This window comes from Mixophyes fleayi, chromosome 4 (genome assembly GCF_038048845.1).
Source record: "Mixophyes fleayi isolate aMixFle1 chromosome 4, aMixFle1.hap1, whole genome shotgun sequence".
Classification (NCBI taxonomy): Eukaryota; Metazoa; Chordata; class Amphibia; order Anura; family Limnodynastidae; genus Mixophyes; species Mixophyes fleayi.
In genome coordinates, this window is record NC_134405.1 from 214,570,215 (window position 1) to 214,588,653 (window position 18,439).

General features: G+C 36.6%; 1 protein-coding gene across 5 annotated transcripts in view; it reads right to left on the bottom strand.

Moving 5' to 3' along the window:
• Positions 1-3,438: 3,438 nt before the first annotated feature.
• The window catches only part of CDK17 (cyclin dependent kinase 17), a 176,587-nt gene continuing 161,586 nt past the window's right edge, over positions 3,439-18,439 (bottom strand). For all 5 annotated transcript variants that reach the window (XM_075209326.1, XM_075209328.1, XM_075209325.1 and 2 more), the window contains 9 exons: positions 17,372-17,434; positions 16,847-16,970; positions 15,293-15,413; positions 14,168-14,265; positions 13,315-13,420; positions 9,456-9,498; positions 8,308-8,398; positions 5,161-5,238; positions 3,439-4,193 (listed from right to left, as the gene is read on the bottom strand). In XM_075209326.1, the coding sequence (XP_075065427.1) occupies positions 4,156-4,193; positions 5,161-5,238; positions 8,308-8,398; positions 9,456-9,498; positions 13,315-13,420; positions 14,168-14,265; positions 15,293-15,413; positions 16,847-16,970; positions 17,372-17,434 (762 nt within the window). In that variant the 3' untranslated portion in view covers positions 3,439-4,155. The remainder of the gene's footprint in view (positions 4,194-5,160; positions 5,239-8,307; positions 8,399-9,455; positions 9,499-13,314; positions 13,421-14,167; positions 14,266-15,292; positions 15,414-16,846; positions 16,971-17,371; positions 17,435-18,439) is intronic.

Here is an 18,439-nt window from a genome sequence, read left to right on the forward strand (position 1 = left end):
ATGCATTATGGAAATTTTCCAGGCATGTCTGGAAACCAGAAAACAAAGCAGGCCTACATCTCGGTATCCGTTAGGGTTATTTTACGAGCTAGAAGTAGTGATATTTTATGTTAAAACCTTGTCCGGGCTGTACATCTCCTTTAAAGCTGAAGTCTTCAGACAGCACAAATTCAGTTAGATTCATATATCAAACTTCGCTTGCATTAAACATGTAGTGCTAATAGGAGGTCAATGAAGAACTCCACCTTTTTATGCAGTGCTGCAACATTTTGTGAGGGGTGAATTTAAATATGTTATGAGATGTGAACAGGAAACAGTGGTAGCCATAGAGATTAATGTTTTCTATGTCCATCACCAAATGATTTTTTGTAAATCACTGTGAGAACCATTGATGAACAATTTTAAGAGGTGAGGAATGCCAGGGGGCAGTATAGAAAAGGGCAGGGGTAATATTCTTTTGTATAATATATTAGGCATGGTGCTCCAAATGATATATAAAAAAAAAAGAAAAAAGTCTGAAGCGTTCCACATAACTGATCCCACACCTAAATTATATATATATCTATAAATATATCTATCTATCTCTTACATACATTATGCAGTGAAGGACTTGGCAGGATAATGTCTTAGTGTAGCCAGTTTGCCAGTAAAATCTTCATTTAGGGAAACAGATTTAGTTTTGCCTCCTTAAAAGGGATACCCTGCCATTCAGCAAACATTACTAACACTTTATATTGATTCAGGAGTATTGAAAAACCCAAATGTAAAACCATGTAGAGTAAATTTAAAATTTTAAAGAACCAGTTTATTTTTATTTTATTTTTTTTTAACCTGGACAGTTTTATAAAACACTGTAGAAACCAGCACCGGGGTGGGAAATGTAAAACAAAAACAAAATTTAAACACACGTTCCTGTGTAGTACAAGAAGGTCTGATGAAAGCGCCTTACAGCAAAGGAATATCTTTTCCATGAGATGCAAAACAGACTATTATATTTCACGTAATATTTATACTTCAGAAAGTACAATATTAATACAGGCTTTGTCAGTTTAAAATAAACAGCAGTTTGTTAGTTCTACGGATTCTTTTTCTTAAATTAAACCCATTTACAAATTATGAAAAGTAGTAGTGGTCCAATATTCACTGCTATTTAACATAAACTTGCTTTTTTTCTAACAAAATCATAATTTAAAAAAAAATACCATCTTAATATATCAGTTATAGGAATGAAACAACCCCACATGTTCCACAATCACTAGTCACAAATAAAATTAGAAAAACAAAGATGGGGTGGGGGGAAAAAAAAAAAAAAGTCACATAATACTGTAATATCCTACACACTTCTTTTTCACCTCAACAGTGGCATAACCATGAATGGTTTACAGTGAATGATGGATTAAACAAAACCATTATCATTCATTCAAGGTACACCAGCTAAAGATTTATGACCATTTAGAAAGAAAGAAAGAAAGAAAGAAAGAAAGAAAAAGAAATAAAAAGAAAGAGAAATAAAAAGAAAGAGAAATAAAAAGAAAGAGAAAGAAAGAAATGTAGTCATACAGAAATATCCTTGCCAGCAGAAAAAGGGACTTTAACCCTTTCACTACCAACACCCCTTTCAATACATTTGCTGAGAAACAAAAACAAATTAGTTTGAAAAACCTTACATTTTAAATGCTTGTGCTTCTAGATCAAGTGTAAATTCCACCACAGCTTGACTGCTGAAAGTTGTGCATGGCTGTTCTTATAGCAATGGCAATGCATTATACTATCCTGCAGCCATTACATAGATTGGGGTATGCTATTCCACTGTCACTATGGAGCTCTTTCAGTGCTGAGCCACTCAACTTTCCAGCAGAAGAAAGGCAATTCCCATTTAATCTCTCTCATTTGCGGCTAATTTAATCATTAAGGATGCTACAGCTTAATGTTGGACAAGCCACAGCATTATAAATTGCAGGACAGGATGAAAAACAACCGGAAATTAGATCACGGTTCTAGGGGTTTCAGTTTTTGGCCATTTTTAGGTTTCTTTCTTTAAAGTTAATCATTTGTACAGTTTTGTTTTAATCATGTAATGAAAGTCAAGGGGTTGTTATGTTTTACAGAACAATGACTTCTCGTGTTAGCTGAGCACTTGTGTCAAAAACACATTTTTGAATTAGGTCTTTGCTGCAGAGGAAAAATAAACGTTTTGGGTAAATTCAGTTAATTTTAACGGCTCAAATATTGCGGTGCTTATTTTTGGGTTTTTTTCAATCTATTTTGATTGTGTACCGAGTTAAAAAAAAAAAAAAGTCAAATTTGTACTGTGTGAGACGTCTTAGCTCTACTGCGTTGTAGGCTATATAACATTACAAACATCTATTAATAAGACAAGGTCTTATATGTCTGTTTTCAAAGGATAGATGTTGGTTTTGACAAACTAAAGAAAGAAAATAAAAATAAGATAACCGAGACATTTAGTACAACTCAATTACCACAGTTCGTTTAAAAATATTTTACTGCACTGGGCACACCTCAAGGAAGTAGTTGTGACTACTATAAACGTAGCAAACCCTACATCTGGGGTTTTCTCAACAGTGAAAGCCCCTTGGCCAGTAACCATTCCATGGTCTTTAACGCATTTCTTTCTGCTGCTTCCATTTGTCATGAAAATGTCAAATTGTACAAAACCACATTAGTGATTTCACTCAGAATTAAAAGGAAAAAGAAAAAACTTGTAGATAGGCCATCTGCCTAATTTTTATTGGCATTTATGTATGAGCATCTGCACCTGATCATCAGTGGGGAGTGGAATGTTTTGCACAATTACCCTACTATGATAGAAATCTCATATCATTATTAACCCTCCCCCCCCCCCCCCGCCAAACTTGTTCTCCTGAATAAAAAATAACATTCTGTAAGAAGGATGTGTCTTGTATGCCCTGTAACAAGAGTTTCGTCCAGTGCTGCTCAAGTACGTTAATGAATCTGGCCATGGATAGGACATAGCTAAATACGATAAAAAATATTTAAATTTAATAGCCCCCCAAGTGAAAATCTTTGGAGGGTTTAAAATTAGTTAATGGCTAGCAGCCCTGCTTTCTTTAAGATTCCACTGAAGATTATTCATCTTCAGTAGCAAAGGAAACTCTGGAGGAATCCTAACCTGCTCAGTTACATATTTATTAAGGAAGCATAATGACATCTACTTTGGTTTTAAAGAAAAAGGTTAGAGTAGAATGGTTAGACATCTTGCTTTTTCTGTAGCATACAAATGTTCTGTTAGAAATAAAGACACACACACACTAAGTGTGTTTGTACTTCACTCTGTTTTTCTTTTAGTGCTAGAGGCACGTTGTGGTACTTACAAGAAAAAGATAATACTATTTACTAGGCAGAAAAAACTGGGTTCCTGACCTGTATATTCAAAACTGAAGTCTTAACGATTGGCTGGTGACCTGATTATCTCCTACCTCACACCACTTGAAAGTTATTACCTGATCTTTTCTTATGTGGTTATTAAAAATTGTTGCCAAATATAGTTTTATCTTTTAAGATTGGAAGAATTATTTAGTTCAATTAAATATCAAACATGGTCCACAGTCAAGGCCAAGCAAATCAAAAATAGCCTTAATGGAAACAATACAATTTAATAAAAATAAACTAAAAAAAAACAAAACAAAAAGTAAAACATTAAACAAATGTTGGGCATAAAAAAAAAAAAAGAAAACGAATAAAGAAAACAAAAAAACAAATAAAAAACAAACAATGATGCATTCACAGATTATCAAGCCACTGCAACTTCTTCAGGCATTCAACTTGTTTGTTATGGTAAATATTCAGACAGTAGTCATTTAGCAGCAATGATTCGGCAATAAATAACGCATTGTGTCTCAGTCCTGCACGAGAATTGCAGCTAGTCACATTGACAGCTGTAACCTACTGGCTTTAACAGCAGAGATCTCAAAACAGACTGTACAAACTTCGTCACACTGTGACAACAAGTATTAAAAAGAAACAAAAAAAAAAAAAAAAGGAAATCTGCAGGCCTGAAATAAAACATCTCCACTGTAGGTACGTCAGTGATGACAAGTCACCATAGTCCACCAGAATTAAAAGTTGCCACCGAAGCTTCTGATATTTGTATGAAACTGTGATAGGAAAAACATCTTAAAAGAGCATGCTTTGTCTTCTGTTCTTGCCGTGCCCTGAAAACAAGAAACTACTCAGTCAGTATAGAAAACAAGTTAATGTGGCTAAAGCAATAACAAAGATTACAACATTACAATACATAAACATATTACGCATCATTCGCTGATTTATCAAGCATTATTTCACAAGCCACAGATTTAGAACCCTTAAGCGAAATCAAAGATCAATTATCGTTGAAGTATCGGGTCAATAAACTATGTATTACTATATATACTGCATTACTCATTAAACAAACATATCATGTAAATTAGCCATATTATAAAAATAGGGATTTAGCTGTTCTTGAAACAAAGAAAAGTGAATGACATGTGTAACTTAAAATAGCTCATTAGATATTACATAGTGTTAGTGGTTTTTTTTCTTCCAAATTGCAAATGCGAACACTCAAAATAAATAAATGCTTCTGGATAAATACAAATGCATTGATAGTCATATATTCTAATTCAATTGGGATAATAAGTTGAATGCATAGCTTGTCATCTTAAATTGAATTTATTATACTAATTTAGTTGTCATAAGCTGAATGTTGTAGAACATATGGCTTAATAGTCATCTTAAATTGAATATAATGATTTGTAGTCACAAGCAAGTCTACGGAATGTAAGCTGCATCCAACAACGATACAGGTGTAGTAATGAGGTCGCATTATGTGAACTTCTATGAAGTACCAAACAGCTTTTGAAATCTACCGAAGGAAAAGGTGCAGATCACACAAAACCATGTTCCGCATAAGTGTATGGATTGAGTATTGAGCATATGTGCAATATTCATGCTTGGTGCAGGACGCTTTCAATTCAATGGAGTCCTCAATGCATAACAATTGCATGAAAAGCACAAAAATGTGCATGCATTTTTGACTCCACAGTATTTTATATGATTGAACAGAAGAAATGCACGAGTGCAGGAAAATGACAATATACATTGTGAAAAACATGCCTACATACCACTGATCAAATAACATACCTGCCTCTGGATAGGAAGAATTCCTAAAACCAGGATCTTTCTGCAGCTGAATATCCTTAAGACTGAATATTGATATATCTGAAACGTGACACGAGAAAAATATTACTAGTCGGATATAACAAAAGTGCTGTACAAAATTCCGACCAATTTCCTACAACAGAAAATGTCCAAATACAGTCTTCAGTCTTCAAATAAAGCCATCATTTTGAGCAGCTTCCCAGTCTTGTAAACTCAGGGACTAGACCCAAACATTCACTTCTGGGCAGCTTCCCTGTCCTGCGAGCTTAGCCACTGTGGTAAAATTTGGGCAGTGGGCACTCATCTCGATATTCCCTTTCTCCTTACTAGTAAGGGTTATAGACCCATAAGTATTATTTGTAACGGTTATTTATATAGCGCCTACATACTATGAAGCGCTTTACAGGTGGGATTTAATCATACACATCACTAGCATACAATCTATATTCCCTACTGCATGGTGACCCCAACACAAGGGTTATTTATGTCAGAAGACAATTAATCTACCAATCTTTGGAGTGTGGGAGAAAACCAGGATAACCTGAGGAAAAACCAATAAAAATCAGAGAAAACATTCGGACTTCAGACAGGTAGGGTCTTGGGTCAGAATCAAATTCATGACCCCAGCTCTGTGAGGCAGTAATGTTAACCACTGTACTACTTGAACTTGAACAACAGTTTTTTTTTTTTGTCATCTAGTGGCAACTTTATTTTTCCCCTTTAACCATACTTTTACAAAGTGTTCTTATGTTGTATGTGCCATGTCTCGGCAGCTACTGTGCTCAGATATAACCCAACCCAAAAGAGAACTTCCTGTGTCAGAGAAGGATGAGCGATACTTTTTATTAAGTGGTTTAAACAAAGGATTCACCCATTTTCCAACCATTAACAGTCCTATTGTCCCTGTGTTTTCCCATGACTGTCCTAAAGGCCCCAATCCCAGCGAAGGCGATAAAATCAGGTGTCTGCAGGGGAGTCAGGATAGCTCTAGAACATCCCTTAGCAATAAAGGTGCCCAATAATGGTCTTCCCCTGAAAAATCTGAACTTGGCACTACAGGAGGAGACATGGGAAATACACACAGGGGATACAAGAAAGTTGCTTATGCATAGTGTTCAGGGCCGGATTAACCATAGGTCTAACTGGGCTACAGCCCAGGGGCCTATGGCATCGAGGGGGCCCTTGAAAATGCTCAGCAGCAGTATTGATCGGTCTGGGGCTGAGATGCGGGGGCAGCTCAGATCACGGGGTGCGCGGGCCGCTCGGATCACGGGGGGGGGTCCTCACGGGGGAATGGAGGCCCCCTTAGCCCAGGGGCCTCCATTCCCTTAATCCGGCCCTGATAGTGTTGTGTGAGGATTTTGGTTCTTGGTAGACCAGCACTAGTGGTAGGATAGCAAGAGCCTAGAGAGGAACACATATCTGTGTACTAAGACAAGCCAAGCTTGCAGAAGTGAGCATGCCAAAATTGGGGGACGCCCCTGCCAACGAGGCATCAGTCAAGCTTCGGAAAGCGTAAACCCAAGGATCTCAAGTAAGTGCCTGTTGCTGTTCAGAGTAACTGGTAAAGCTGATCACCAACCTTTATTTGACTGCTAAGGCAGATTACTCTTCGTATTTTACATTGAACCTTGAGTTGGGCAGCTACTGGGGAAGGGGGGGGGGGTGGGGGGGTTCTCAGCCTAGTAAACACCTTAAGCCAGTCCTCACCACCTAGGGAATCATCACAGATGTCTGGTATTAAACAAATAAAGATCAATATGTGGATTAAGTACCTGCACTTACTTATAGGACACAATGTATTTATTTGTATTCCAGAGGGAGAATTAACTTTTTTTTACACTTGCATAGTACACTTGACGCTACGAAAAATTTTTGCTCAGAAATGATTGGTCCACTCTAATAATAAAGTTTAAGCACTTTATTACATCTTAACAATATTACCTTATCTTCAGAAGTAGGTTTTTATAGTTTGAAGGAAATAAAAGTTTTTGGAATTGCAAACTCCAGTGCTATAGGCACCAGACAATTCAACTTCCAACTGCTAAAACAGTCTCTATTTGGGAATACCTAGATCAGGGGTGTCCAACCCTTTAGCTTCCCATGGCCACATTGGCAGACACATAAGATACACTACCAATAACGATAGCTGATATATATATATATATATCACTTTTTTTTCAAATCCCCCTATACTTACCTTTCAATCTCCCTGTTCAAAAAATCCTCTCTAGTTATTATATATACTATAATCACTTTTTTGTATTGTTTCGATGCAATATCATTTAAGCCAGGTATTGTATATCAGGGTGCCCTGACCAGGCCTGCGGTACCTGACATATACACCACTGTGACCCCAAATTGTGACCTGTTTTGCTAATTACACCACTATGTTAGTTAAGGGATAACAACTTATAATGGGCCAGAGAGAATAATATATAATGCCCCATTAGTAATACATGTAGAAGTATGTAGCAGGGAATAAGGTCCATGATGCTCCAGGACCAGGTGACTTTTATTCACTGGCCAGCGTCCCTTGAAATAATAAAAACAATCCCCCTTAACTTACCTTTTAAATCGGCTTGTTCGCCTGTCCTCTTCTCTTCTCCAATTCTCTGCTGCTGATTGTTCTTCTCGCGCGGGTGTCTCCTCTGTGCTGCGCTCCGCAATGGATGTTGGGCGTGATGACATCACGCCCGACATTCACTGCGAGCTCTGCGTGGAGGAGGAGACAAGGGAGGGAGCCGGAGTGCCAGCTGACGTGACCGCAAGGTAAGTAGTTTCTTTTCTTTTGCAGGATTTTTTTTTCCATTAAGAGCGCTACCCCCTTGCCACAACCAAAACTCCTTCTGGGCCACATTTACAGGCGTGCTGGGCCGCGGGTTGGACAACCCTGACCTAGATGGTACTGTATGGCCGATTTCTACATACAATATCTAATAATTAATACATTTAAAATCCACAATATTTACAAGAGCACCCAATACTACATTTTCAACAACTCATCAATGGAAAACTATACTCATTAATAAAGAATTATGAATACTTTACAATTTCATACACATTTTTCACTCTATTGCTAATGAAAACCACAAAGTATGAACTATATCCAAAATATTATCATCTTACTTTCAGGCAAGCTATGTATTTTTGTTCCAAGACTTCTGAAGTAAGCATGCTTCATTGCATCTTCTGCTGAAATCCTCCTTTTAGATTCATACTGTAAAACAAGGAATAATGTTATTTGAGGGACTGTATAACTTGGGGAATCCGTTCCAATTAATATGGGATACAAACAAAGGGTAATAACTAAACCACAAAACAGAATAATAAAAACAAATAATAAGACTTTAACGGTATAATTATAAAATACAAACCTCTATTGGCGTTGGTTATTTGAGCTACTGTTTTATTTCTCTATGACCACAAGCTTTATTGAAGGTTATTATAGTTGTCATCAACCATTTTTAGGCTTAAGTGGGTTGGCTGCATAGAATATGTTGCAAACAACATCACAAAATCGTACTGGAACAGAAACCATCAAGTTCTATCCAGTTGAGAATTTTTACATACATATTTGTAAATTCTATGGCGTATTCAATTGTCGGCAGAAACGGCGAAAATCCCGCGGTCCACGCACTATTACCGTTATTACGGTAATAGTGCGCGGAAAAAACGTTACTACGGTAATTTTCCTGCTGGATTTCAGCTCGCAGCTCCCTGAGCCACGAGCTGAAATCCAGCTAACTACTACCGTAATAACGGTATTAGTTTTTATGCGGCAGAACTTCCGGAGAATTGAATATGCCCCATTATTAATTTTAAATTAAGTTAACCTTAAAATTTTAGGTTTAGCTCAATCAAAATAAAGTAAACCTGAATTGACGATAAGTGTTAATGATTAAATTGTAGGTATATCAAAGAAAATGAGATGGATAAATCTCTTTCAGTAGGAATTCACTGTTACCTTGTCTGCAATAAGCTCTGTGCACCTTTCTCTATTGCACAACACAGGAAAGAGCACAGAACCCATCTGTGTCATTTACAAAGATGCACATTGCTCTAAAGAGATCAGGCTGCAGCATGAATTATTTCACTTGGTTCAAGTGTACTAGAAGATTGTTTATAGAGGAGACCAATCTTGAAAGTTAAAAACCACAGGTGGACATCCCTTAAAGACAGACAGCTTGCAAGAAGACACTTGTATGTGTACATTGAAACATACACTAAAAAGCCAGAAACAAATGCATTGATTAATGAAAATCAATAGTTCTTACCTGAAGAAACCTCGTTAATAGCTCAATTCCTTCAGAGTCTAACCTAAAATAAATACGTGTATATTAGACTGTACAATATGATAAAGTGACATTACAAATGACATGCATAATAAGTAATCATTTTATAAATGTTTTCAGGTAAAGATGACAATAATAATATAATAATTTGATTCTAAAATACAGCAAGATATAAACTACAGAGCATTACATTGGTTGGGTGTTCTGGGACTATCAGAGACACGTTGATCATTAAGTGTGAGTTGAGGGTCATTAAGGGATAAGGGTGAATAATCTGTGCACCCAGGTAGCAGAGAAGAACCTGGAATCCAGAGCTTGCAGAGGATAAGCAGTTAGAGGAGGTGACATTATGCATCATAATATATATAAAACTTTTTTTTTACTTGAAGGCGAGTAAGAAATTCTGTTCTGGAAATTATTCTTCTTGGTAAATGACTGTTTACAAGACTTATTTAAATGTTTGTAACATAAAAACAGTTTATTGAACAGTTACCCACTAACGCCATTGCTCTCCATTATCTGAATGATTGGATTTGCTCCTCTGGGATCCCCCCTTCTCTGCTGTTGGGGACCAGGTTTCTACTGGGTCCCAGGGGACAGTCCACCATTATTTAGGTAAGAGACAGAAATGGGGGTGGGGATAACCATTCAAAATTTTCTCTACAAAAAGGTGGAATTAACCTTTCAATAAAACCATAGCCAAATAACAGAATTCATCCATAAAAGATTTTAATACAATCTATGGTAAAAGTAGCAAAGACAACCACTATTAGTCAAATGCATGTCTATATTCACAGATATAACATGTGTATATAGTGCGTTACACAGTCTAATCCTTTGCATCTAGTATTCACAGTAAGAAAACCAGCAAAATGTATTTCAAATTAGTTTAAGCTAATTTGACAAATGTGGGGGGGAGGGGGGGGGGAAAGAAAAAGACTAGAACATATACTGTTGTCATTACTTCCAAATTGTACCTCATTTAGGACTAATAAAGAATCTACGCTACATGGCTAAAAGCATGTCAACCCTGTTAAAAGCCACAGCGGCCGCGGGCACCGCCGCGACTCACTGCCCCTCTCCCTGGCGCCCTGGTCGTCTCCATGATGACCGCGGTGTTGTTTATCTTTGGACCTCCCGTTGTGACTATTGCCTTGTTCCTGGATTCTGCTGTCTTGCTGGTGACCCTGACCCTTTGGCGTGTTATTTGACCATTCTACCTGCTTGCGACCCCTGACCTCGGCTTACATCTGACCATCCGTTTCCATCTACTCAGCCTCCTCTGGCCTGCCGCTGCAGTGGTGTTTAACGAATTTGCACTACGCTAGGAGTTAAGTCCTGGGGGCATCCGAGTACCTATGAGAGCATAAAGCTCTACGGGAAAGGCAGCTGCTATAGGTGAAGACCTCTGTTATTTGTTCTCCAAGTTCGTTATCAGCCCGGCAGCCTAACAGACCATTAAAATTAGTATGTATGGACATTTCAGCCACATCCATTGCTAACAGGTGCATGAAATCAAGCATACTGCACTGCAATCTCTATAGTCAAACATTTACAATGGGTTATACTGAAGAGCTCATTGACCTTAAACAAGGCACTGTCATAGGATGCCATCTTTCCAACAAGTCAGTTTGTCAAAATTCTGCCCCGGGCAACTGAAATTGCTGTTATTGTGAATTGGAAACGTCTAGTTGCAACAACAGCTCAGCCACGAAGAGTTAAGCCACAGAATGAGCCCACCAAATGCTGAAGTATGTGAAAAAAAGCCTGTCTGACTGCAACACTAACTACTGAGCTTCAAATTGCCTGTGGAAGCAACGTCCGCACAAAAACTGTTCGTCGAGAGCTTCATGGGTTGGGTTTTCATTGCCGAACAGCTGTACCCAAGCCTCAAATCACCATGTGTAAAGCAAAACATCAACTGGAGTGGTGTAAAGCACACGGCCATTGGACTCTGGAGCAGTAGAAACACGTTCTCTGAAGTGACTAATCACACTTCAAAATCAGGCACTCTGATGAATGAATCTGGGTTTGGCGGATGTCAGGAGGATACTTCCTACCAGAATTCTTACTGACAACTATATAGTTTGGTGGAGAAGGAATAATGATCTGGGGCTGTTTATGGTTTGGCATGGGCCCTTAGTTCCAGTGAAGAAAACCCATACACCATACAATGATATTCTAGAGAATTTTGTGCTTCCACCCATGTGTCAACAGTTTGGGAAAGGCCTTATACCCAGCAAGCAAGGATCCTTGTCCCAAAATATAGGGGGTAGCCATTGCAGAAGAGTGGAGGTTGTTATAGCAGCAAGGGGGTGCAACTCCATATGAATGCCCATGGTTTTACAATGAGATGTTTTGGTCATGTAGCGTATATTGACGAATGCCCTCACTAAACAACCCAAAAAAGTCCAATTGGGTCTTAAACTTAAATGGGTTTCCATCTTCAGATAATTCATTTGATGATACATTCCCCTCCTACAAGTTTTACCTTTTTTTTTTATTATTGCAGATTCCTCCTACTTTTTAGCCAGGCAATTTCATTGGGGCAGGATACAATTTATCCAATGCAAAGAGTACAGCAGAACGGTTTCTTACCCCTAGCAAAGGAAATGAGCAATGTTGCCTGCACATAAAATGACATGGCTGATAATATATACACGTCTATGTAGTAGAAGTTGCAGTACTGGCCAAAACATCAAAAACTGAAGCACCCTAAAATAGCAAAGTTCTCTACATTACACACGGTGTAGTTAACCATTGTATAAGCTGAACCAGTAATTATGGGAAATCAGTTTACTCAGAACCAGTGACATCATTAAAGTTTTCCATGAATATTATGTGAGGCACATGTCCTTACTGAGCTGGCTGCATCATCATGAATTTTGGTTCAGCACACAAAAATTGCTGCACTCACCATATGTAAGCAACAGGTGCACTATAAATGACATTCACTGAGGATTTCATTACTTGGCTCAGCAAGTTAACATTTGGTTGTGGTAAATCTAGCTGTCTATAGAAACTAGTGTTTTTTTGTTTTTTTATAAACAAAATCGTACTGTCCCTCTTTGGCATTTGAAATATTGGGGAGTGCCTCACACAGTTGCTAGTTGACAATTTGGGATTTGGCAAAATGCATGCACCCTTTGCACTGGAACAAGCAACTGGGTAAAGGATTCCCATTTAACTTTAGGAGCCTAATGAACATTTTTGTTAGGAGACCCGACAATTAAGTTGGTGTAGAAATGGAACATGCAGCGCTAAAAATATGCTGCCATACTCCAGCCAGTCCCAACTGCATGTGCAAGCAGAAGTGGGTATGGGGTCATTGGAACCAATAGGTTCCATTCCCATACCTTCTTGCCATACTTTTGCATCATAAAAAGCTGGTTAAAATTAGCATTTTAGCACCAGTGGGTAACTGGCCTATGAGTTTTGATTCTAATTTAGTACAATGTCAAATTTAACAGACATAGATGTACTTCCTTAAAACTATACAACATTGGTGACTATTGTGTATGCAGTCAATTTCTGGAAAAAAAAAAAAGGGTGGAGATTTCTGACATACTAAAACTCCAGTCATTATTTTATCCTACATAAAGTTACACAGACACATTTAAGTTTTGGGAAAAACTAAATTTGAAAGAATTCCATAAGCAGTCTTTTCTTTCTTAAAAATAAATAAATATGTTATTTCTACATTGTTAATAAAATGTATCTACAAACACTAATCAACTACAACATAAAGTGTTAGCAATCATTTCCATTAACACAAGGACAATTATTATATATTGCTCATTTCCTGAAGGGTTACACAGATTGATCAAACACTGATCAATACCTTGGTGCGTGATTGATTAGAGGCGGAGGTTTGTACTTGGGAAAATTGTAGTTTCGAAATTCATCATTTGACGAAACTCCTGGCCATGTTTCTTCAGATGGAGTGCCTGGAAAAAACATTGTTAATTGCACTGTTGGATTGGTAAATATTTTATGATCACAAAAAACGCAAATTGATAAAATATCTACAGCTATAACTGATGACTTCCCTTAGGCAACGTTTATAATATAAACAGTGTGGTATAGTAATATGTTCAGGCCACTTGTTTCCATCATATAACGAAAATGTAACAAAATAATAAAAACAATTAACATCTGTATATCATGATATATTTTGTTCACAGGAAGGACAGTTTATACAGTCATTGTGAAATGACACATTTCATGCCATATTAACTGCTATATGAAGCTCCTTATGGGAGCTAAATGAGTAGTGCACTAAAGTGTCTCAATTGAGAGGAAGGATTGTTTCCAAATCCAAGCATCATCACAGGTTCATTGAAACATTGATTTAAGAATGCCATGATTTTACTTCCACAAAATTGCACCTATACCACCAATATATGCAAATTAAGCTACTGGTATCAAGAACGTTTTATTAAGAGAGAAACTGACTTCACTACGGTTGTCTCATTGATCCAGAAGCACACAGACAAATTTTGCTTCCAGCATTCTAAAACAAATCATCAAAGATCACTACATAGGTTGCCCCTCTTCAGAGTCAATTGCTCCTCAAGGCCAGGTCTGGGAATCAAGGTCCTTTACTGAGCTTTCAAAAACAAATTTTATATAAAAAAACACAGAGTTTATGTTCAAAAGTAAGCACATGTTCAAATAAACATGACGTCATTTACCTAGAAGTCTGAAAATTAAGTGGAGTTCATCTTCTACAGTAGAACCAGGAAAGAGAGGTCTTCCAGAAGCCATTTCAAAAAATATGCAGCCAACACCCCTTGGAAGAAGAAGCAAAACAAAAAAGTAAACAAACATACTTCCACAGCATAAGAGTTCAGATATGCTTAAAAGGATATATAAAAAGCTCCACATAATGACATAAATGGAAACACCTGTATCTCAAATACCACAAGTAAATTGTGTAAAGAATTACGATCCTAATAAGTATTCTTATCCTACTCAAAGACCAGGATCTACTGTAGTTATCTTAATTTTGTTTCCATCATACATCCAAAAAGTATTCCAACTCCTTTTTGAGACACCAATCTGAAAGATTTTTCGAAAATCTAGTAAACCATTTAAATGACCTGTTTTATCCATGCTGTTCTGGCATTTCTTGCCTCTGTATCTTGCGTTACAGCACTCCTCACAGAGACTACTGGAGAAGTCACAAATAGAGTGTAAATATTTGCAGCAACTAGGTGACATGGCCACAGAGAAGCAGCAAATATTTACTTTTTATATCCCTTTGGCTTTCATAATGTTCTGAAACGTGGGACTTTTGCAGATAGAACCCATAGCTGTATGTATAAATCCTGTAAACATATGTAAGACCACTTTGGGGTCTTGTAGGCAACTGTTTTGTGCAGTTCCTGGCCACAGAAGAAAACATTGAAAGTGAATGAAAGTTCTTAGACGAAAGCGTTATTCAATGAGGGAATCCTATGACATCACCTGGGCAATCCTTAATATGTGGCAGGCTTGAGAGTGTAAGAAAATCCTTAATTAGGCATCTGATGGTATGTAGCATTAGTAGCCATATGTAAACTAAATCTAATTGTCAGGTTTTAGTAAAAGATGGTCAAAAAGTGGACAAACCATTTAATGAGACCGTAAACATTTCTAAATAGAACAAAGGCAGCATGCATTTTAGATTTAGTGGTCCTCACAATATACAGTAAGTCGATGTGTCAAAAGTCTATTTGATGAATACACTATTTGAGATTTATCTAAAGCTATGAACTGAATGTAAAGAGGCAGAAAGTTCTGACATGTAAATAAGGTTATGTGGAATTTGTATTTACCACATGTCAATTTGTGTTGAATATTCAGAAGACCCAAGGAGGACATCTGGAGGTCTGTACCATAAAGTGACAACCTCGTTTGAGTAGGTTTTTGTAGGAACAGACTTTGCTCTTGCCAAACCTTTATTGAAAGGGAAAAAATGTTAACACAAGAAATATATTAATGCATTGCTAACCGGCTCACACGTCTCATTTTGTCACATAAATTTCATCAATGAATTATCAGCAAGACTCAAGAGTACCTTGTAAAGCAGGGGTGCTTAACGCCAATCCTCAAATGCTACCAACAAGTAATGTTTTCAGGATTTCTGTCTGTAGAAAAAGGTGGGATAAGTACTGACCCAGCCAAATAGATTAACTCACCTGTGCATGATAAAATAAATCCTGAAAACAAGAAGTGTTGGTAGCACTGGACTGGACTTCACCACCTCTGCTATAAATGATCTGCAGTGAGGTTCATTTTGGCAATAAAGACAAAGGCTGATGTCCTAAAGGGATAATAACTGGGACTTACAAGTTATTGAAAATCATATTGTTCCATTCTGTGGCAGAACAAGGCCTAGGAGTGCCACCGTGAAGTGGTAGACTTTGAATGTCGTGCAAATACATGGAGGGAATACAGATTTATTATGTCATCATAGCAAGAAGCCTGTCAGATGCAAGCATAAGGCACATAACGCCAATCACCAAGCTACAATTCTTAAATAAAATAAATTAAAAAGGTTTCTGGTGATGAACCTTGCTCAGTTTTCAGGCCACCGTTTAACTACACAAACCTCGGTAACATCCACAATTTAAACTGTTTAAAATTAAAATATAATAAAACATGAACTTTTCTACTACTTTAAAAAAAAAAAAGAAAAAAAGAAAAAAGAAAAGAATGAATAGCATCTGCTTTCCCGGAACATAGCTACCCTTGACAGATGGACTTTATACACCACTCTCCCCTTTTCTGTAATTCACTGCCCTTTTCTGATTTAATTTACTATTTCTAGTGCAAAGGACATCATAGGATACTGCACACTTCATTTCAGCAAATCATTTTTAATAACCATCATATGTGTTACATAACTGTAGCTTTTTATCAACAATTTAAAAATTATCTATGTCAGATTCTATCAACTGTGATAATATCTATGATCACAGTCCATTTCATCCTCATTGTTTATACAGTAACCACCCTCAAGCATCATAGTACATTAAAATAAGAATTGCCTGAATGTTGATTTTCTGCACAACTGAATCATAGGCTAGACCAAAGTACAAGTAAAAATGAGCAGCTTTCTGTCTACAGATACGCTGATAGAGCTTAGAACAGGATTTAAAAGCTGAAAGCAGTTTATGTTCATATCCTAGTGAAATCCAGGGTCACAATAAAATAAACATCAGGTGTAGCAATGAACTCCCTATGGAACGCTGATATCGTGGTAGGCTTTAGCTCATTTCTGCCAGAAAAAAAAATATTCTCTACTAAGTCTCTCTATAATCCTTTCCTTCTGACCATAGCAGCATACACACAAAGCAAATAGGTGCAATGTAACCTATCCAACATACCAAAATCTGCTAACTTCAATTCACCCTTTTCATTGATGAGCAGGTTCTGTGGCTTCAAGTCTCGATGAAGCACTTTCCTTTTGTGACAGTAAGCTAAGCCCCTTAAAATTTGATACAAAAATATCTAAAAGGAGAGGGGGAAAAAAAAAAAGCAAAGAAATGATCATGTCTACATTTGCAGTATTTTAGAACATTGTCAGGGAGGGAAAAAGTTGGGACAATGAATTTTTTTCCTTTTCACTTAAAAAAAATAATGTACAAATATTTCTGATAGAGGAAATTGATTAAGTAAATTGAAATGTAATAACGTATAAAATTTGACAGGATTGCAAATATTATCAATTATGTTCATTCTCAAAGCTAAGGCAAGAGGTAGTGTAGTGATTTGCTAAATAATGCAAAACTTAAAATCTTTCCCCCAGTTGACTTACAAAACTAATTTAAATTAATACTGCTCACCTTGCTGCTAAAAAGATAAAAAAAAGATTTTGTCAGAGACATTTCAAATAAAAGTACATTATATACCTTTACATTGTGTATGCTCATAATATTTCCACAGTCATCCATATATTGCTTCAAATCTTTGTCCTAGAGGAAAAAGAAGATGATATGGAATTAATTAATACATATACACACACACACACACACATTATATATATATATATATATATATATATATATATATATATATATATATATATATATATATATATATATATATATATATATATATATATATATATATATATATATATATGCGCAAGGAAATGTATGTATGTATGTATGTATATACACGCTTTACTACACACTTATAATTTGTGGCTGCCAAAATGTTTCTGAAGAGAAAAATATCAAGTTTAACCATTACAGTCCACAGATTTTGCGTTAAATATTTTTAGATGGAAATTATTCAATTAAAGCAAAAAATATGACAGTTACTTTGAAAATACTGACTACTTCGATAGGGGAAAAAGAATATCCTCTGAAAAACAGTGCAGCACAGAAAACCATTAACGTGTCTGGGTGGTAATGATACTTGAGACGACTGGGTTTCCATATTGCACGCATCATGACAGAGAAGGACTGGGAGGGAAATACAAAGGTTGTGCATCCATTAACATCAATGGAAATAACTCTCAAGCACCAGCATTCTTTATTTCCTATACCTGGTATTTGTCCAGCTGTATGCGTAGGTGTAATATTATATATATATATATATATATTCACATTCTCTAGTTTTTCGAATGTCTAGATGCTTTATTTAAAAAAGTGACTGACTGGTAACTGTGCAAGAAATCCACAAGGTATAATAATATCTTGGCATGTCTATGGATAATATATCTTAATAACTGATATACCATTTGTACAGTTTATATTTTGAATATAAATTATGGCTATTTTATGGTATTCGAAAGGGATGGAAACTCCTAACTGCATCACAAAGAGTATCACATCTTTCGAGGGAACTCAGCAGTCACTTATAATAAGTAATTGTTGACTAGCATTTTATATACTACAATGATCCACTTATAGCACTAAAAAGCTGCAAACAAATATGGCACCGTTCTCCATAGAATAAGTATGGCTAATTAA